This window comes from Gadus chalcogrammus, chromosome 22 (genome assembly GCF_026213295.1).
Source record: "Gadus chalcogrammus isolate NIFS_2021 chromosome 22, NIFS_Gcha_1.0, whole genome shotgun sequence".
Lineage (NCBI taxonomy): Eukaryota > Metazoa > Chordata > Actinopteri > Gadiformes > Gadidae > Gadus > Gadus chalcogrammus.
The window spans coordinates 5,839,767-5,861,169 of NC_079433.1; the positions used below are offsets into that span (position 1 = coordinate 5,839,767).

The following is a 21,403-nucleotide window of genomic DNA, read 5'->3' on the forward strand; positions in this document are numbered from 1 at the left end:
ATGGACAGGTAGCAGAGGTGCAGGCAGGTCTGACAGCGTCTCTCGGAGGACTCCAGCGGTAGCCACTTCCCGCGCGGCTTCTTGCGGCTCTCGGTGGGCCCCAGGCTGCCGTCGTGGGTGCCGTAGCGCGCCGACGACAGCAGGCCCGCCTGGAACAGCTCCTCCCGCTGGCGCATCTCCATGTTCCTATTGGACGAGGGGAGGGCGCGGCCGTTAGCGAGCTGGACGCCCATTGGTCGAGGCTACTGATTTAGCTTTAGAAAGAAAAAAGTGTGTTTGTGTGTTCTTGAGTGTGATGTAGAGGGTCTGTGGGCGAGTGTAGTTCTAGAGTACAACGTAATGTGTTTGTTTGAGTTCTTGACTAAAACATAATCTGTGTGTTAGGAACACATGCGCCTGTGTTCTTAACAAAATCACGTTTTTTCTTCACTACGATAAATAATGTGTGTTCTTTACTACAATTTGTACGTTAATGGTGTGAGTGGGTTGCTGAGTGTGTGTGTGTGTAGCTGAGTGTGTGTGTGTGTAGCTGAGTGTGTGTGTGTGTGTGTGTGTGTGTGTGTGTGTGTGTGTGTGTGTGTGTGTGTGTGTGTGTGTAGCTGAGTGCGTGTGTTTGTGTGCGTGCGTGCGTGCCTGAGGTCTTTGAGTAGGGCAGCGATGGTGTTGAGCAGGAGGCCGTTGTCCCTCTTGGACTCTGCCGAGGCGATCTGGTACAGCAGCTTCTCCATGGAGAAGGGCTTAGCGATGCGACGGCATTTCAGGTCCTGCCCGGGGAGAGAAGTCATGAGGAACCACTACAGAGCGGTGCACAGGAGGACGGGTTGACCGCTGGCTACCAGCAGGAGACAACCCCACTTGGGCTCCTGTCTCAAGCCGTACAACGAGAAAGTCTGCCTTCATATATTTGGGATTGATTGCAAAAAAGTATTTTCTGACTGTCCAGAGGTTTAGCTTCTGGTTGATAATGAGGTATCACAGTTATAAGTTAATGTAAAATGGAAGTGGGCTACAGTAGTAGTAGTATTTAATGGTCAGGAGCGATTAAATGCTTATTAATCCAAATTATTAATGTTTTTTTAAATAATCCATTCACACAAGTCTTAAACCTCGCGGCCCACTAGGGGGCAGCAATGACACGACGCAAAACCCCAAACAAACCTGGGATAAAACAACTTTACACCGAATCAGAAAGCAAAGCGCACAATATAAACGATGACTAGCAACATTCCGTTGGCAGTTGGAGGACTACAAATCAAACACTCCCCGAGCCGGGCATCACATCACCCCCCCCCCCCCTCCCCTGTTGTGTGGCATTCTGGGTGGCGTAGTTCTGGCGGCGTTACCTTGGCGGCCTGGTAGCCCAGGTCCATCCAGTGCGGCGTGGCGAAGTGCACCGTCTCCGACACGTTGTAGCCGCAGCACACCTTGGACACAAAGGCCCCGGGGAAGCAGACCACGAACTCCCCGCAGCGCTGCACCGTGCGATACACCTTGATGCCCTCACGACACAGAACCTCCGGGGAGATCTGAGGGGAGACGCGGAGGAGGGAGTGGACACGTGTGAGCACACAGGAGGGCCTGATGTTGCACATGACTCTCAAACATGGCGGTCATTGGCCACCCTTCCTAAAGGGTTTTATTTCAATATTTGTAGTTTCTCCGATTAGCAATATCATGAATAGCGTTCGTTATTTTCCCTGCTAATAAAATATCTTCCTGTTTGTGCCGCCCCACTGAGATGGTACGGTTGTCTGGGCAACCTCTGTTGAGCCTGGACCACCCACCATGATGTTCTTCTCGAGCATGTCCAGCCCGGGCGTGCCGTTGGCCTGGAGCAGCGTGTGGACCACCTTGTCCAGGTTGGCCTTGTCCTCCGCAGGGACAGAATACCTGAGGGGTGAGAGGGACAGCGTCAGCGGCCCGTGGCCCCGGGAAGGCTTCCCCCCCCGTGCGCCTCAAAAAAAATGGTAATCGTGCGCCGAGGCGACTCAGCAGCAAGGGCTGTGATTGGTCCGCTCACTAAACCCCGAAGCAGAACCAAAACAGTTTCACGACTGGGCCGAAGCGTCTGCGTAGTCATTTGGGTCGGCGTGGAAACATAAGTGACCAAGCTGACCTAATATAAAACATATTTATACGAGAGGAAGAAAGTGGCAGGGCCGGTTTGGTGCCGTTCTCTCTGGTCGGTACTCACCAAATGCAGTCAGCACCAGTGTGTAGGTAATCTATGTATGGAAGGCGGTTTTGGTCTCGAGACCAGCATGAGGTAGTAAAGACCATGCCAATGTTCAGCCAGGGAATGGTCACCCCTAGAGGAGTCAAGAGGGGAGGAGAGGAGGAGGGAGGGGAGAGGAAAGGAGGTAGAGGAGGTGGGAGAGGGGAGGAGGTGGGAGAGGAGAGGAGGGAGAGGAGAGGAGGTGGGAGAGGGGAGGAGAGGAGGAGGGAGAGGGGAGGAGAGGAGAGGAGAGGAGGGAGAGGGGAGGAAAGGAGGTGGAGGAGAGGACAGGAAGGGAGAGGAGAGGAGGTGGGAGAGGAGGAGAGGAGGAGGTGGGAGAGGAGAGGAGAGGAGGAGGTGGGAGAGGAGAGGAGGGGGGAGAGGAGAGGAGGGAGAGGAGATACAATGAGGAGATGATAGAGGAGAGGAAAGGAGGAGGTAGAGGAGAGGAGAAGAAAGGGTGGGGGAACAGATGGCAGGGAAGAGGTGACAGGAGAGCAGAACGAGAGGAGTGGGGGGAGGAGCCAGGGGGAGACAGAAGAGGTGAGGGGGAGGAGAGAGGGGGAGACAGAAGAGGTGAGGGGGGAGGAGAGAGGGGGACATTATTTATTGTGTGAGCACATCCTAACATATCTCCCTCTCAGGTGCGGGACAATAAAAAAGACGGATGGAGCTGTGGGCCCCACAGCCCCCCCCCCCCCCCCCCTCTGCGTGGGGGAGGCTGTGGGGGAGACAGGCAGCGTGGGTCAGCGTTCTTACCGGGTACAGCACCCAGATGCCTCAGAATGGATCCAGAGTTGTTAGGGAGGACGGTGAGGTTCCATCCGTGTCTGAGGAAAACACAAAATGCGCATTAATTCAACACATTCTCCCCGTACTTTCACTTGATGGCTTTTCGTGAGGGATGTTTTTTATCCTGTTATTTTAGGATTTTGTACCGGTAGACAGTCTCGGTATGTACCGTCTTATTTATTTCGGCCTTGAGTTATTCTATTGTAAAGCACTTTGTAAGCAGTTTTCGAAAGGTGCCTCTTATAAGTCATATTTATATCCTCAAAGTTTAGCAGTGCAGAGAATGTCCTCGCTTATAATCTTTTTGGAGGAATATATAGAACTTGTAGTATTCATATACTGTACATCGACAGAGAAGCGTTGGGCGTCTTTACTTTGAAAATGGCTCTGATTTCCCCGTTGGGAATCCACTCCCGTGAGTACTGGTGTCCACCTTCCCATGATGCACTGCGACGTGGCAGTCCCTCTGCTCCACGATCCTCCAGTACTCTTGCTGCGCGGGGCCAGAGAAGAACAGAGTCAATATATATACACAGCAAACCCAATACAATACACGATACTCTGTTCACACCACTATGATGCTGCGAGAATACCTTGTTAAATGTGTACGAGCTGTGGCCATACTCATTGGTTAATGATTACTATGCTGTTAGTTCTCACAAAGTCTACAGGTTCCTGGTAACAAGTTGGATCTTAGACACTGGTGCCACCAGTAGCTTAAGACTAATGAAGTGGTATTATGAGACAGATGCTACCAGAAGCATAAGACAGACGAAGTGGTATTATGAGACTGGTGCTTCCAGTAGCGTAAGATGGATGAAGTGGTATTATGAGACTGGTGCTTTCAGTAGCGTAAGACGGATGAAGTGGCATTGAACATAAATGGTTTAAAGGGCTGGGTAAGCAGGGCTGCCTCGTCCCCGGACTCACCTCCACCTCGGCCTCCCCGGGGTCCTTGTTAAAGCACATGGTCATGGTGTTCCGAGCTATCCTGAAGAAGTTGGTCAGAGACATAGATTTCCCCTGCAAGGAAAAAAAAAAAAAAAAAACAGAAAAAAAACAGATGGAACCATTAGACCTGAGGAAAAAGAACAGAGTGTGCTCTGGTTCCCCCAGATGAAGGGAGGGATGTGGGGTACGCAAATCAATACGGACGGGGTCTTCAAGGTAAAAGCCCTGCACTGTTGTTATTTTAAATCCATCTTTTTTTTTCAGTTTTGACAGTTGTCTCGGTAACGATCTGAATCGGCCGTGGCGTGGGGGCGGCGGGGACAAGGGGGAGACGCACGACGGCGCTTTGACTCGCTAAACCTGGGATTCTCCTCGCTTTGATCGGATTACAGCCGCCGCTTTACAGTACGCTAGCGTTCCCGTTGCCCCAGCCCGGACCCGGGACTCTGGGTCTCCCCCCCGGCACGGAGGAAGGGAAGAAGAATGTCTCGGGGACGAGGGGCGAGGGGCGAGGGACGAGGGGCGAGGGAGAGAGGACCTCACGATAAAACACAGGAACAACCGCGCTGGCCTTTGGGTGAACCGCTCACACACATGGCGGGCGTGCACGTGGTGTGGGCGTGCACGTGTTGCATGTGTCTAACAGGGTTGGGGGGGGGGGTTTGAGCAGATACGTCTCCATCTCCCTTCACCTCTCTGCACGCTCCGTACGTCTCTGACAAAGCCCCCCACCCCCACCCCCTGCCTTAAATCCCCTCTCACCAGAGGGCCGCCTTTGAAGGGAGGCCCATAAATCGACCGGCCCCCGAGGTCCGGGACCTTGCGGGCGGCCCTGAAAGATGGCAGTCGTCGTCGTGACTACGGGGGCTGCGTCGGGAGCAGGGAGACTATTGTTGTGCACTAATGTAGAACTCCTTCCCCCGTCTTAATGGTTTCAGCGCGTCGTTATCTTCAGGTGTTGATCTGCTTTTTATGGAGATATCGGGTTCCCCTCAAAGCGTTCCCGGGTTCCCCTCAAAGCGTTCCCGGGTTCCTCTCAAAGCGTTCACGGGTTCCCAGTTGAGATAGGGATCTCTTCATAAAATCCCCCCCAAAAAAATATCACAACGGATATAGAATATAAGTATATATATATATATATAACATTTCGGAAGATATTTGATAAGAATACGCAATGGTTGTTTATGCCGGAGCATTGCCCGCGGCTAGCGCTGAGAAGCTAATCCGTCGCGGGGGCCAGCCGTCACTGGAGCCGGGCTTATCTCCTCCCAGGCACGCTGTTCTCTGGGGGGGGGGGACAAAGACACGCATCCCTCCCTCGGGGGGGAGGCGTCTGGGTGAAACAAACACACGGCAATCTGAGCCGGCGATACGGCGAGAGGGAGGGGGGGGGGGGGGGACCGGAGCCGGGCAGGGCCGGGGTCGAACGGACTCGCCCGTGTCCGTCAGCGTGTTGTGACGGGCGCGTCACCGTGGTAACCTGCGGCGCTCCGTCTGAAGAGTCTGAACTCCCTGAACCGCCGCCGCAGAGACACACATCCATAGGTCAGGAGTGGGACTCCTGACCTATGGATACACATATTTATATATATATATGTGTATGCGTGTGGGTGTGTGTGTGTGTGCGTAATGTGCCAGTGAGTGTGTTTATGTGTATGTGCATGTATACGCGTATGTATGCATGTATGCGCGCGCGCGTGTGTGTGTGTGTTGTAAATCCCTGAAGGTTCGGGTGCAGGTGTGTTCCTGCGTGCAGCCCGTTCTCTGCTGGACGTGAACACGAGGGTTTGACCTCTCAGGGAGTTCACCCCGTCTATTACTGGGGTGGGGGGGCGGGAGAAGGTGTGTGGGGGGGGGGATTACTGGTGAAATAGCAGAATAGGAAATGGGCAGATGTTGGAGCAGGGGGGGGGGGGGTTCAAGGGGAAGAAAGGGGGCGGGGGTCGACCGGGGGTAAAAAACAAGGACATCTGACATGCAGGGAGATGGCAGCCAGCCAGGACCCTGAGCGGGATGAAGGGGGGGGGGGGGGGGGGGGGGGGAGGACCGGGGCCGGCCATGGGCTCTGTTCCTCCCGTTCCTCGCTGACCTATATTACGGCGCCGCTAGATTCAACACAGCTGGCAGGCAGCGCGGATCACGCCCGCCCGCGTACGGAACACTGCACACTGCACACGCCCATGGAACCCCTCCGCACACTGCCCCCCCCCCCCCCCCCCTCACGTGCACGGAACGCTGCTCACGTGCACACGCTCACGTGCATATCCTCGCGGAAACCTCGTTCCCGAAACGCTGCCCACATGCATGCACTTGGCGGGACCCCTTCCCCACCCCAACGCCCCTCAACGTTCTGCAATCTCTACACAAGGACCAGCAAAACAGACGCATTACGCTTTATATTAAGAACCACAAACTAAACACAGAGGCCGCCTTTAAAGTCACCGACGGCTCGCTGTAGGGGGATTCGATCCTAATCCGGGGACTAAAAACTTTGAGTAATGAATTTGTTTTATCCGCCGGAGACACACAGTGGCCCTGTGGGGGGGGGGGTTGGGGCAGGAAGCAGTGCTCTCGGTTGGGTGAGGATCCTGATCTTATCTCCTGAGGTAGAAAACTCTTTAACACCAAACACACACGCCCCGCGATGGTAGAGACACTCTGCGAGGTGACGATTTGTACGTCTGTGTTTGAACACCTCTGTTAGCGATAACAAACCAGAGAGAGTCTCCCCCGTCTCCAGCCCTAGGAGTTCACGAACCCGAGATAAGATTGAGCCAGCGGGCTCTGGAGGAGAAAGTGGGTTTTATAGTTGTGGAGGTGTTGATAAATGTATTGTTGAACCGGTGATTTGAGGCCAGAGGATCCGCAAGCGGACTACTAAATGCTCGAATACCTTTGCTCGAGTTCTTGTACCCTCTAGAGAGAAATGTGAATCCCATTGTCCCAAAAATAATAGTGCTCACGTAGGAAACCGACGGCTGCAAAGAAAAGATCCGCGACTATAAATACACAACGGACTACACACCCCTCCACCCGAACACGTTCAGAGCACAGACCCACACACCACACAACTGACCTTGTAAATACACTTGTGCTGGTCGCTGAGAACACCTGCATCCTCTTCCTCCTCCTCCTCCTCTTCATCCTCCTCCTCCTCCCCACACAAGGCCTCCTCCTCCTCTTCCTCCTCCTCCTCCCGCCCGCTCTGCTGTTCCTGAGTGAAGAGCCGGCGCCGTCCCGCCTTCACCTGCGCCTCCAGCTCCTGCAGTCGACGACAGGCCGCCGCCGCCGCCCCGCGCCGGTGCCCCGCCCCGGCCGCGCCCGCCACCAGCCCGCACGCCAGCCCGTTCTTGGGCTCGTAGCGCGGCAGCAGCACCAGGCCCCCGCCGGGCCCCGCCAGCAGGGGGTCGGCGTGGGCCTCCAGGGGGCCCCGGCGCGCCTCCAGCTTGCGCTTCTCGCGCAGCACCTGTGCGTGCAGCCGCAGGCGCTCGGGCGCGCCCAGCGAGTCGTAGGAGAGCAGGTACTGCAGGTAGGCCTCCTGCAGCTTGGCCAGCCGGTCCTGGGCCGAGCGCGGGATGCGCAGCAGGTCGGCCAGCTTGTTCCACTTCTTCAGGTCCATCACCTGCTGCATGCCGCCCATGTCGTTGATCAGCTGGAAGAAGCGGGCCAGGTCCACCTCGCAGCCGCCTGCAGAGAGGGGGGGGGGGGGGGGGAGATTAGTCTGATTGGGAGTTCACTAACTGCTTGTTTAACTATCTGATGTTTTTTGTTTGTTATTCTCCTCACTTTTAATCCTTTTTATTCTGGCATGATACATTACGTCTCTGTCCTCTTAAGTTTGTATCCTTGTCCATGCGTGTCAATGTCAATCATCTGTCTAACTACATGTTGTGTTGCTCTGATGCTTTCGTTTGTTCTATCCAACATCAACCTGCCGGGGACTACAGATGAAAAATAGTTTTTTAACTAAATCTGATGCATGTGTGTCCAATGTGATGGCCATGTTGATTGATTAATGCACACGGTCCCTTTTAAACAAATAAATATATAAAAATAAAAGGGGAGGAGGAAGTGGAAAATAAAAGGAGAAAAAAGTATTAGGAAAAGAAGAGGAGGAAGAGGAGGTTGAAGGGGGGTGAGGAGGAAGAGGAGGTTGAAGGGGGGTGAGGAGGAAGAGGAGGTTGAAGGGGGGTGAGGAGGAAGAGGAGGTTGAAGGGGGGTGAGGAGGAAGAGGAGGTTGAAGGGGGGTGAGGAGGAAGAGGAGGTTGAAGGGGGGTGAGGAGGAAGAGGAGGTTGAAGGGGGGTGAGGAGGAAGAGGAGAAAAAGTAAGAATAGGAAAAGAGGAGGAGGAAGTAGAGGAAGAGGAGTGGTAAAAGAGGGGGAGAGTAGGAGGCAGGGGTCAGGGGTCAGGGGGAGATACAGAGCAGGAGGAGAGAGGGAACGCGGGGGAACGCGGAGCGAGGCCGCGGTCCATGGAACACACCTCCATAATTGGGCCCTATTTCCGGCGCTGTGATTATGAGGCTGCCTGTGACGCGCCGCTGGCTTAATTACATTACGAGCTGCCTCTGGCTGGGGGAGTCCGCCGGCATGGGGGGGCCTGTCAGCGCCACGTCACAGGCAGCATCGAAATCACAGCCGCAAACTAGGGCGGAGTTATTAGGGTGTTTATTCAAAAAAAACTATCAAGCAATGTGTGGTTACTGGCCCTCCTTTATGAATAGGCTGGTATTTCCCTCCCGGACGCACGTTGAGGATTTTGGAATCAAACTAGTCTGAATCTGGCAAACACCAATTTACAGATGCATCTTCATATCTCTGCCCTCTGTCTGGGAAAAGTGCATGTGGCACGCACACACGCGCACACACACACACACACACGCGCACGCACGCGCACACACACACACACGCGCACGCACGCGCACACACACACACACACACACGCGCGCACACGCACGCACACGCACGCACGCCCCTCTTAAAACCCAGTCAGATCATTTCCCCCCCGCTGTGAGGGACGGGGAGATGACGGGGGCCAAACTGGGGGAGATATTGTCTGCTCGGCCCCTGGGGGCCCTTATCTCACACATATTGGAATCTACCGTCACCAGGCGCGGGCGCAGCAGGTGAAACGCCAATGGTACCGCGCCACGGACACACACACCTGTGCTGATTCACATCTCCGGCTGCCCGGTGCGGTCTTTAGAGGAATAAATAAATAGCCCCTACACTGCGGCGGCTCCCTCTGCGAGGGGCCTCGGGGGACAATAGAGGTTATTGGGAGCCGCGCGCGGAGAGGAAATGGAGGAAATAAGAACAGGATGCGGACGCTGGAAGCCAACTGGTCTGTGCTGCCGTTTCACCCCCCGGGCCCCGTGAGACTGGCCTGATATAGATCAATAATATCATACCCCAACAGATAGAGCAACAACTGATAATCAATGATATAATACCCCATCATTTATTAGATTAGACTATACTGATATAGATCAATAATATCAGACCCCATTGTATGTTCGATTAGATCATGTCCCCAATGTTCCCATCCGAGATTAACAAAGCACTTCGTATCCATCCTACATTATAATAAAAATAGTATAACAATGTTTGGATGAAAATTTGTTCTTTGTTCCCCGTCTCTTTTCTGAAGCATTGTGCTACCGTAGTGGCAGACAAGACCGAACCGCGACTGTAAGGCGATACTCCTCCACCACGGCCAGACAGGAGAACGAAACACCCCATTCTGTACACCAATAAAGCGCAAAGCCTGTCTGGGATCCCAGGCTCCGGTTTTTACAATGCGATCCCCAGATATCAGACTTCACGTCGTTTGTCAAACCTGTCAGCCCCTGCCTCACCGTCTGGCTGCCTTTACCCTTGAAGAGGGGCGGGGGGCGGGGGGGGGGGCTCCGAAGACAAATGACCACCGCTGTTGGCCCGTGCTGCACTGGGTCTCCGCCTGGCACGGCTGTAACTGTTTTTTAAGTCTCTCTGCGAGTTTTGGCTCGGAGCAGCGAGCTTTGACCGCCACATCTTTATCAGCCCTTATGATGTGAACGGCGCTGGTTTAGTGGAGGGAAGTCTGGCGCCCATCCTGGGTTAATGAACCTGATCAGAGGGGGGGGGGCTCTACTAAATGCAAAGCCTGATTGCCGTTCCAGACGGTTCAGCTGAGGGGTGTTCTGCCGAAGCCTAATGTGGGATACATCTTGTGCTAGGTCTAGGTGCTTACTAGGTCCTGTAGGTACGATGTGAGCTAGTTTCCTGATCGCCCTCAATGTGCATCGTACAAATCAATATGCGCCACATGTTGACCTCATCAGGTGGGCAAGGTTGCGTGTGCGTATGTATCTGTGTGTGTGTCTCAGTGTGTGTCTGTATGTGTGTGCGTGTTTCTGTGCCTGTATGTCTATGTGTGTGTCTGTGTGTGCGCGAGCGTGCGTGTGCGTGCATGTGTACGTGCGTGCATAGTACGCACGCACACACACGCACGCACGCACGTTTGGATAGGTCTGTGTGTGTACCTGTGTGTCAGTGTGCGCGTGTCTCTTAGTTTGCGTGCGTGTCTCTTAGTTTGTACCCTTGTGTCTGCGTGTGTGTCTCTCTCTCTCTGTGTGTGTGTGTACCTATGTGTCAGTGTGTGTGTGCGTGTCTCTCTGTGTGCGTACCTGTGTCTCTGTGTGTGTACCTATGTGTCAGTGTGTGTGTGTGCGCTCTTCCTCACCGATGACGGGGGTCTCGTCCATGCGGATGCCCTGGGCCTTGAGGTGCTTGCGGATGCAGGCCAGGCGCTGCACGTTGGGCCCCCAGCGCCGGCCCAGCTTGTGGACGCGCTGCACCTGCGTCACGAAGCGCATCTCCTCGCTCAGCTTGCACTCGGGGCGCCAGTCGGGGGGGGGCACCACGCGGCACAGCCCCGCGCCCTCCGCCCGCTCCCGCACCGCCGCCAGGTACACCAGGGGGTCCTGGAACTCCTGCGAGCCCGGCCGCAGGACGGGCGCCGCGCTCAGCGACGGCCAGCCCTCGGGGCGGCTCCGCCGGCGCTCCCGGTCCGGCTCGCCCTCCTGCTGCCGGGAGAGCTCCTTCTCCCGCTCCCACTCGCGCTCGCGGTCCCCCGGGCCGGGGGGGCCGGCGTGCAGGCCCGTCCGGGAGGAGGAGGGGGAGGAGGTGGAGAGGGAGGGGGAGGCGGCCGCCGCCGGGTGCTGGGGGTCTGAGGTAGTGCCGGCGCGCCCCGGGTTGTGGCCCGGGGCGGGGGAGGAGGAAGAGGAGGAGGACGAGGACGACGAGGAAGAGGAGGAGGACGAGGAGGAGGAGGAGGAGGAGGAGGCGCTGCGAGCGTGAGACCTGCTCTGCTGCTGCTGCTGTGCTTGTCGGATCAACATCAGCTTGCCCGCCGATGCCCGCTTGGGCCGCGTGTTGATTGGCTCCGTGCTGGCTGCTGGTGAGGAGGGGGGCGGGCTCTGTCGGGGAGGGGGCGTGGAGGGCAGGGCGACCGGGGCGGAGGGCGCCGTGGCGGCGGTGGGCTCGGGGGCGTGTCCGTTGGTCACCGGCGCCAACGGGGCGGCGGCCTTCTCCTGCAGGCCCGCCTTCCGGCCCGTGCTGCTGTTGCTACGCGTCTCCAGGGGAGGGGCCTGGAGCTTGACCTTCTTGGCCTCGGCGATGGCGGCGGTGGTGGTGGCGGTCGTCGTGGCGACCGCGCCGGACCTCTTGGCCTCGCCGCCGCCGCCCGACGACTCCAGCCGCCTCTTGGAGTGGCGCAGGCCCTCGCGCCCCTCCCGGCCCTCCCGGCCCTGGCTGTCGGCCTGCGCCTGAGCCTGGGCCTGGTAGTTGTGGCGCTGCCCGTTGAGGCGGCCGTTAAGGCGGGTGCCCGCGGCCACCTTGTGCAGCAGCCCCCCGTTGGACATTAGCACCTGTTTGCGGGTTTTTGCATTGCTGTGGTGGGCCGGCGCCGTGGACGCCGCCGCCGCCGCTGGCGCGGCTCTCCCTGAGTGGGCCGGCGGGGGGCCGGCTGCTGGCTGGCTGTGCTGATTGTGGCTGTGATTGTGGGCAGCGGCCCCGCTGCCGTTGCTGTGTTTGCTGCTGCTGAGCTGTTTGGTTTTCTTGCCCAGGTCCCGCTGCTTGGCTTTGGTGTAGGTGACGTGGCCCTTGGACACGGTGGCCGTGTACTTCTTCACAGTTCGGGCGGGCAGCCGGAAGTCCCGCCCCTTCTTGGCGCCCGCCGTGGAGCCCCGCGTCAGCCCGTTCACTCTGGAGGCCTGGAGGAGGGGGGGAGGAAATGACATCAGAGAGGGAGCGGGGGGGGGAGGAGCGCGGTCAGGGTGGGGCGCGAGGGCGGCGAGATATTTATATATTGTTTTTTAATTGTTTATATTTATTTCAGGCATATCAGTAAAAAATTAACATTTTGTAAGCATATCAAACAAAATGAAAAGCACAAGAAATCAGAAAAGCACAAAAAATCAGAAAAATCTAATTATTTCGAACTTAGAAAATAGAAAAGCATATAACATCTACTCCATTGATGAGCCTGAAAAGGAGCAGGAGAAAGGGAGTGGAAGTCACTAAGCGGGATGGAGCTGCGTGCGCTGATAGAAGCCAGACGCTCTGACGGAGAAGCGATCTGACGGGAGGTCAGATCGCGGTTCCGCTACGCGGAGGTCAGGGGTGAAACCACCACATGTCAGATGAAAAGAACCCAATGTAAAGGAACATCGTGATGGAACGGCGGACTACAGAGATGTGTCGTCTCCCGCTCTACTCCATCAGCCGGGCCAGACATCACTCAGCGCTGACTGTAGTAAACTATTAAACCATCGATATGGATATGCAACGTGACACGCGTATGGATTCAGAATACCAGTCCAAAGAGTTAAGATGGAAGCGTGCGTGTAGCGTGCATACACATCGTGTAAATGTTTCGAACATTTAAGCAGCACGTCTCTAATAACCTTCCACTCAGACAAATCTGGGCGACACATTAGCTCAATGTGTATTTAACGACAATAAAACGAGCACAGCACCATTCAAAGACGATAAACTATGGGTAATTAATGTTCAGCACCATAAAGGACGCCTCACTTGCAACAAAATCACGGATCAACAATCTAGATTACAACGTCTCTGTGCGATGAAAGTCTTTGTGAGGCTGAGATACCAGTCCACCACTATTAAACCCGTAAAGGTTTAGATGTACTTCGGGATGTCTCGCGGACATAAACCACAGAGAGACGATACTGTTGGAGGATAAACCTTCCATGTTGACATGAGTTACGGTGACAGGCCGCGGCCAGAGAGATGGACAGACGTAGAGATACAGGGGGGAATCATCGGCTGCCTCTCTGAGCAGATGGCTAGGCGGTATGTGGCGGCTTAAGATGACCGGTGAAATCCCATCCACGCATGACAATAATATTTCAGGGCATTAAAAGGATAACTCTATAGTCCAGTGTTTGCTATGGTTGTCCCTGGGCCCTCCAATAAATCCGTGCCTGTGCATTAAGGTGTTCGTAACTGTGCATGCATGACGGGAGCAGCATTCGATAAGAAACCCGAGCACGCCATGGTGTCGGTGTGTGTGTGTGTTCGACAGAACTTGGGTGCCTATGCGTGAGGATGAGGGCATGCATGCTTGGGCCGTCTCAGACTCTGCGGCCCACAACTGAAATGGTGTCTTGTTCCAGGGCCACTCAGAGGCTGGCGCTGGCGCTCTCTCTCTCTCTCTCTCTCTCTCTCTCTCTCTCTCTCTCTCTCTCTCTCTCTCTCTCTCTCTCTCTCTCTCTCTCTCTCTCTCTCTCTCTCTCTCTCTCTCTCTCTCTCTCTCTCTCTCTCTCTCTCTCTCTCTCTCTCTCTCTCTCTCTCTCTCTCTCTCTCTCTCTCTCTCTCCGTCTCTCCGTCTCTCGCTCTCTCTCTCTCCGTCTTTCTCTCTCTCTCTCCGTCTTTCTCTCTCTCCATCTACATCTCTCTCTCCACGTCTCCCCCTCTCTCACTCTGTGTCTCTCTCTCTCTACAAATGGGTATTTGGACCCTGTACACTCAATGGATTGAGTTGGGGCAACGGGGGGTTGGTCAATCTGGATGACGAGACATAATGAAAGGCTTAACACACACACACACACGCACGCACACACACACTCAGTCTACTAGCTGAGTGCTGGCTCCTAGAACCAATATTCTAGAAGGTACTTCCATGTACATTTTGAAGGGCCATCTCTGAAGGGAACCACAGGAGAGGAGGCTGTGAACCTGAGCGGGGGGGCAGCCCTGAGCAGAGAGAGACCAGATCGACACACACACACACACACACACACACACACACACACACACACAGAGTGAGACGGCTCTGTCTAGCGGGCTGAGCAGCTGGACATAAAGCACAACAGCGGGCAAAGATGGAGGGCGGGATGGAGTGTGTGTGTGTGTGTGTGTGTGTGTGTGTGTGTGTGTGTGTGTGTGTGTGTGTGTGTGTGTGTGTGTGTGTGTGTGTGTGTGTGTGTGTCTGGGAGGAGGAGGGGGGGGGGGGGAGTGATCCATCACGGCCACGGCGCCGTAGGAGGGAGGTGACAGACGGCCTACTGACAGCACCGGCTTTGAAGAGGCTTTAGTGTCACGACAAGTGTTTATGTGCGTCCGCCTCTGTGTGTGTGTGTTGCATTGTGTTTGTCTCAGGTGGTGGTGGGGGGGCGGCTTCGGACACAAAGAGCAGGGCCATTAAAAGATAAGAGGTGGGGTGTGTGTGTGTGTGTGTGTGTGTGTGTGTGTGTGTGTGTGTGTGTGTGTGTGTGTGTGTGTGTGTGTGTGTGTGTGTGTGTGTGTGTGTGTGTGTGTGTGTGTGTGTGTGGTAACCCTGCCTCCATCACTCGTCTCCTCCCCCCCCCCCCCCCCCCCCCCCTGCTCCTACTCCACCCCCCCACGGTGGACAATGAGGAAGGGGGGAGACGCGGCAGATTGATCGGCCCTAGGTGTTGGGGGGGGGCGCGGGGGGCATATGAAGAGACTGCACCGGACCAGGGATCAAAAGGCGGGAAACGCTGCGAAAGATCGACGTGTCCGAATGACGCGTTGTGTCCGTTGATGCATTGTGAAGTTATCCATAACACACATGGGACCGCAGGCCTGCGACAGCTACACACGTACCCAGTGCCTCCGTCTGTCTGTCTGTGTGTCTGTCGATGCCTCCCTGGTGCTCGGAAACATCGTCTCAAACAGGAGATCGGCCAATGGCGTTTGACTGATGTTTCGGCAGCCAATAGCAAAACATGTCACGATAACAGATGATGTTCTCTCTGTGACCGGTCGCCGTTTGCCGACAAAGCACCTGATCGATGAGACGCGCTGCCCTGGCCCCGCGCTGCCACAAGGGGGCTCCACCACCAAGGTCTCCTGTGGGGTGTGCAAAGGACTGTTGTACAGCTGCCTGCCCTCCTCATTCCCTTTCTCTCTCTCCGTGTCTGTCACTCTCCCTCACTGTCTATCACTCCCCCTCTCCCTTTCTCTGGTTCTGTATATTTCTCTCCCTCCGTCTCCCTCCCTCTCTCATTGTTTGTACGCAGACGCACAGAACCCCAACAGCAGTAAAAGGAAATCAACAAAAGACAAAATGACAATGAACAGAACAAGAAACAAGATTAAGTCAAAATAAACAGACACACACCCACACCCACACACACACACACTCACACACACACACACACACAGTTGGCACACTAGGAGGATTTTGGTTGCACGTGAGTAGAGCAAGAGAGGAAGAGAGGGAGTGAGGGAGGGAGGGAGGGAGGGAGGGAGGGAGGGAGGGGGAGGGCCTAGATGACATCACGTGTTGCTATAGCCCAGCTGGGGCCAGGCAGGAAGATTTTAACAGACAACATCTGCAGACGAGAGCACAAACGATAGGGAGACACAGACGGAGCGAGAGAGAGAGAGAGAAGGAGAGCGAGCGAGAGAGAGAGAGAGAGAGAAGGAGAGAGGAGATAGGGAGGAAGGGATGAGGGGGAGGCAGAGGAAGACAGCTGGCAGGCAGGAAGTTCCACCCTTTGTACTATTTTAGTGAATTAAGGAATAATGGCAGCCAAGGTGTGACAAGCTGCCAGTCTGAGGCATGCTGCGATGCACAGAACGCAGCCGAACAGAGGATAATGCAGAGGTTATGGACGCTGGGATCTGGGTATTACAAATTGTACTAATTATATAAAGTAAACATATTGTTTGTTGACACAAGTCGTAAGAGTTTGGAATATTGCAATGCTTTGTTTATCAAATAAACAAAGCTTCTGCTGGCTTATTCAGCACACACACACACACACACACACACACACACACACACACACACACACACACACACACACACACACACACACACACACACACACACACACACACACACAGCTAAGACAATGTGAGGAAATGTCGCTGTGGCACTTTAAGTGACTGTCGCCCACCCATTAGCTGCACTGTGAGTTGAGCGGTGACGGAAAAAAAAGGAACAATGAAACAATACTTTCATTAAAATGATATTATAAATAGCGTCGAATAATATAAATTAGAATACATTAGGCAGAATTGAGCTATTAAGCGGCAGGCTTTCAGCTTTTGGTTAGCCATAGACGGCTTGCAGGTGATTCACTCGAATTTATTTGGTAATAAATTGGAGCAAAAACCTATTCTGCTTCCAGTTTACATGCAGTTTTATGTTGTTAAAAGCCTGCGTTTAATTGAAGTGAATGGAACAATAATGAATAGAGCCACGCTAATGGCTGGCTAGCTAAACCTTTACGCACACCGCAAGGTTGCTTAACGACTAGATCATTATTTAACCAGGCGGGCGTGTGTGTGTGTGAGAGAGTGTGTGTCTGTTTGTGAGTGTGTGTGTGTCAGTTCACACTAATCCATATCCACTTATTATTTCAAATGACAGGAGCCACATTGTTTGAGGTGTGGAGATGGAGAGAGAGACAAGAGACACAGAGAAGGAGAAAGAGAACGAGAACGAGAATGAGAGACAGAGAGACATGAGACAGGAGGCAAAGGAGGAGAGGCAGACAAAGACAAGCAGGCGAGTTTTGAGCATGCAGAACGGGGGTGGGTAAACAGAAAGAAGACAGTACAAGTACAAGAGGATGTGCGAGCGAGGGAGTAGTTTGTCTTGGCAGGCCGGCTGGTGGAGACGCAATGTTGCCTAAATTTAGATAGCACAGCACACTTCAAACGCCTGCAGCCCGGTGTAGCATCAGCTAGCTGTTAGCACCTCAACATCCCCTACGACAGAGGGCCCGGTTGGCCGAGCAAAGAGAGAAATGAGGTGAGCGGGAGACAGAAAAGATAAGGAGAGCGAGTGAGAGAAATTCCCTCTCTCACACTCTCTCAAAGAGTGTGAGAGAGGGTATATATCTTGAGTAACCGACTTTTGATTAGCTAATGGGATTGTCGAACACTAGTTTTCAAAGTTGAGCCAACTTCACCACTCCCTCGAACACACACACACACACACACACACACACACACACACACACACACACACACACACACACACACACACACACACACACACACACACACACACACACACACACACACACACACACACACACACACTCCTTGAGAGGCTCAGAGCAGCATAGAGAGTAATAATAATAAATAATAATTCATTTTATTTGTTGAGCACTCTTCATTCTAAGCAGAATCTCAGAGTGCTAAAGGACAAAAGGACAGTTTAAGAAAATGTATACATTTTTTAAAAAGTAGGAAATGCCTTTATGAATAAAAAGGTTTTTAGGCCAGTCTTAAAACAGTCTAGTGTCTGTGTTGCCCTTAAGTTCCTCTCAGAGTTCCTAGCCAGCAGTTCTAAATATAGCTGCAGCAGTCATATCGAGCCCAAACACACTCATTGCTCTCACACCGAGACCATAGACAGGGGAGGAGGGCGGGGAGAGAGGGGGGAGGAGGGGAGCCCGGGGGAGAGAGGGGGGAGGAGGAAGACAAGAGAGGAGGAGATAAGGAAACGACGACGGAAAGAGTATAAAGGAGAAGATGAGAGGGAACCCCACAAAAGTGGATGAACAACAGTATAAAGTAAGCAGGACTGAGTTTGGCTTCCTATCTCCCCCTAATCTAGGTTTAACCAACGTTTATCTGGTTTACGTTCACCGCAAGGGGGCTGACGGATACTGAATTAAAACAAAAACAACAACATCAGGCGCTAATTGTTTTTTGTCAAGAATGTATTCTCCAGCGACGGGTATTGCACCAGAGCCTTCATGTGAAGAAATAACCTGTTTACTGCGAATAATACGCTCACACACACATCATTACTTTCTACTAAATGCGTGAACTCACACATGCATCGGTGTGTCTGCGGTGTGTGTTCATCCAAACCTGTTAATTCATTATTTGTAATTATATGCATGACCTATTGAGGGTTCATCATAACACTATTAATACTATAATACTACAAAAAATAGATTAATAATGGGGTCATTCATGTCTTTGGAAACTACAAGTCCCATCTCTCCCTGTGGTTCAGGTGAACTACAAGTTCCATCTCTTTCTGTAGGGCAGGTGAACTACAAGCCCCATCTCTCCCCTGGTGCAGGAAACCTACTACAAGCCCCATCCCCCCTGCTCCACAAAGTGAGTAAGTGTCTGTTTCCACACAGACACACACACAGTGGCACACGCCTGAATAGGAGTGCAGAAGCTTTGTTTATCTGATACCGATAGCATTGCAACAAAGACTCGGACCACTTGTGTCACCAAACGGCACGTTAACGAGGGGACGTGTATTCATTCTTCTGAACAATTCTTGTTGATTTGCTGTTGTTCAATAAAGTTTTCAGTCAACCCACCCCTTCCCGGCGGGGGGCCACGTACCTGCTTGCGGAGCTCCTCGGCGGCCCGCCCCCGGGCCGACAGCCCGTTGGCACTCCGGGCGCTGGCCAGGGCCTGCTGCTCCCGGGCGTGCTGCTCCCGGGTCTGCTCCCGCGCCTCGGCCCGCTCGCTGCGCTCCCTCAGCAGGGGGGGCGGCGGCGGAGGGGGGGGCGGGCGTATCGGCTCGCGGCGGACGGACCCGGCCTTGGGCCCCCGCGGGCTCTCCCTGGTGCCCGCCTTCCCGTGCCCGTTGAACACTGAGGGGGAGAAGGGGGAGGGGTTAGGGTGTGGAGGAGGGGTTAGGGTGTGGGGGAGGGGTTAGGGGAGGGGTGTGGGGGAGGGGTGTGGAGGAGGGGTTATGGGGTGGAGGAGGGGTTAGGGGGTGGAGGAGGGGTTAGGGGAGGGGTTAGGGGAGGGGTTAGGGGAGGGGTTAGGGGGTGGAGGAGGGGTTAGGGGAGGGGTTAGGGGGTGAAGGAGGGGTTAGGGTGTGGGGGAGGGGTTAGGGGGTGGAGGAGGGGTTAGGGGAGGGGTTAGGGTGTGGAGGAGGGGTTAGGGGAGGGGTTAGGGTGTGGGGGAGGGGTTAGGGGAGGGGTTAGGGTGTGGGGGAGGGGTTAGGGGGTGAAGGAGGAGCAGAGAGGAGGGATGTGGCTTCAGTGTCAGTCGAGTGTTGATTGTGTTTCTGCCGCTGTATGTGGTTCTACAGACGGGCTTCCCGACCTTACAGACCGGGCTGGCTGAGAGTGCATACAGGGGGCAATAGACCGCTTGGTAACCAATGCTAGCACAGCATTGTAAGCAGTGTATAAACTGCATTGTAAACAATGTATAAACTGTATTGTGTTGCCTTTTCCCTTGTAAAGCTGGTTATGGAACGATAAACTATAAACAACTTAACGTCACTGAATCCAAATCGTATAATTTGAGAACATATATAAATGACAGATGTCTTCTCTCTCGCTTCGGAGAAATTTAAGATGGGTATCTTTAGTCATCTAAGGAATGACAAACGTGGTATAGTTGTTGCGTAGTGAACCTGCCCATGTAACATTTTGATAATAAAAAACATTACTGTGTATCCTCCCAAACCGATTGTTATACATCCCATCCCCTCCATATTTGTCTTGGTGTATTTATAGATTTTCCATTAACTTTGGGTTAATAAGAGATGAACCCTCAAACCTCCTCTAGCTTATAGAGATGAATCTATAAATGCACTTTAATGGTCCTAACGGGAGGGCTGGTATGTGGCAGGATTCAGCAGGGGACATCAGTGACATGGGAAGCCTCCTTCTGCGCCCATTACAGAAACCAAATAGTTCCACTAATGGGGAAACGACACCGGATCCTTCCGTTCTTTCAGAACATAAATGGGCATTGGATAGCCGCTGTCCAAACTATGGTACGGCCCGACACAGGATATTATAGCCTACATGGATCTGACAGAAAAGCCTGCTGTTATCTACTCAAATAAAACCTACGTGCATACAAATCATCAGATTATGTCTCAAAGCCGCCCCTTTAAAGACTGGGATCAATAACAGTCTCCTGCGCTTATTAAAAGATAGTGAACCCCGGGGTACATCAAACACTTTCTATCCCTGGCTTTGGCGATTAGCGGAGTTAAAGGCACAACAAATCCACTCCGTCTTGAATGTTGTCTATCGGTATGCTGTCCCCCCCCCCCCCCCCCATCTGCTACGACGTGTCCCACAAACCTGCCTATAGCGTAGCAGCTACTCTGCTCCACTCCCAGACGCAAAGATACCGGGGTTTGATCCCCCAGCGTCCACACGGTCTACCTGCCGCCGCCCTCGAGCAAGGGGGGAAATCTCAACCTGTTCCTTCGTGGCATGTTCATCAAATTCACAAAATTGTTGCCCAGGCGAAATTACAGAATAGTAGAAAGCATTAATTGTGCCAGGTGTGAGTGTGATTAGCCGCTACAAGCCACTTTAAATAATCTGCCTCATCCTATGTTTTAGTGACATCACGAGTGGGCGTGTCCACATAGATGTGTGCTGGACAGCTCAGTCTACCAGCCTACCCAGTGGACTGTAGCAAACGTTGCTCATCTATCCCTCATACATCTAGGTGGACGACTCACTACAACATAGAACGAGGCACATATTTAAAAAACAGCTTGTAATGCTTAATCACAATCACACCTGGCGCAATAGAATGGGACCTTTAAGGCTTAGAGCGACGAGGCTTTCAACACCGAGCCCAAGGGGGCAGCCAGAGCCGGCGCGTCCCCCCCCCCGTGAGTGATCCCAGCCCACTCGGGGGGGTAATGAATTACAGCCCTGCAAACAAAAGGCGAAGGCCCCGTGGATGGGGTCCATCCACCTCTTCCAGGCTGCTGTTGACCCACCCGGCCCCCGGGCGGGCCCCTATGGGAGGACAGGGGTCCCACAGTGCGGGCCCCTGTAGCGCAGCTAGACCCCTGGCACGGACACAAGTGGCGAGTTGGAGCGGGAACAAGCCACACACACACACACACACACACACACACACACACACGCCCAGAGAGAGAGTGAGGGAGGGAGGGGGAGACGGCTGCCTGGCCGAGGCGGACTCCACCCGTCA

The 21,403-nt window shown here is 54.0% G+C and overlaps 1 protein-coding gene across 1 annotated transcript in view; it reads right to left on the bottom strand.

The window, feature by feature from the left end:
* jarid2b (jumonji, AT rich interactive domain 2b) overlaps positions 1-21,403 on the bottom strand; it is a 90,208-nt gene that overhangs the window by 2,671 nt on the left and 66,134 nt on the right. The window contains exons 6-16 of the mRNA XM_056583442.1: positions 18,821-19,074; positions 10,683-12,213; positions 7,035-7,645; positions 3,938-4,030; positions 3,382-3,500; positions 2,975-3,045; positions 2,195-2,309; positions 1,785-1,890; positions 1,344-1,526; positions 634-764; positions 1-186 (exon numbers count right to left, since the gene is read on the bottom strand). The exon at positions 1-186 is cut by the window's left edge and continues 1 nt beyond it. Of these exons, the coding sequence (XP_056439417.1) occupies positions 1-186; positions 634-764; positions 1,344-1,526; positions 1,785-1,890; positions 2,195-2,309; positions 2,975-3,045; positions 3,382-3,500; positions 3,938-4,030; positions 7,035-7,645; positions 10,683-12,213; positions 18,821-19,074 (3,400 nt within the window). The remainder of the gene's footprint in view (positions 187-633; positions 765-1,343; positions 1,527-1,784; positions 1,891-2,194; positions 2,310-2,974; positions 3,046-3,381; positions 3,501-3,937; positions 4,031-7,034; positions 7,646-10,682; positions 12,214-18,820; positions 19,075-21,403) is intronic.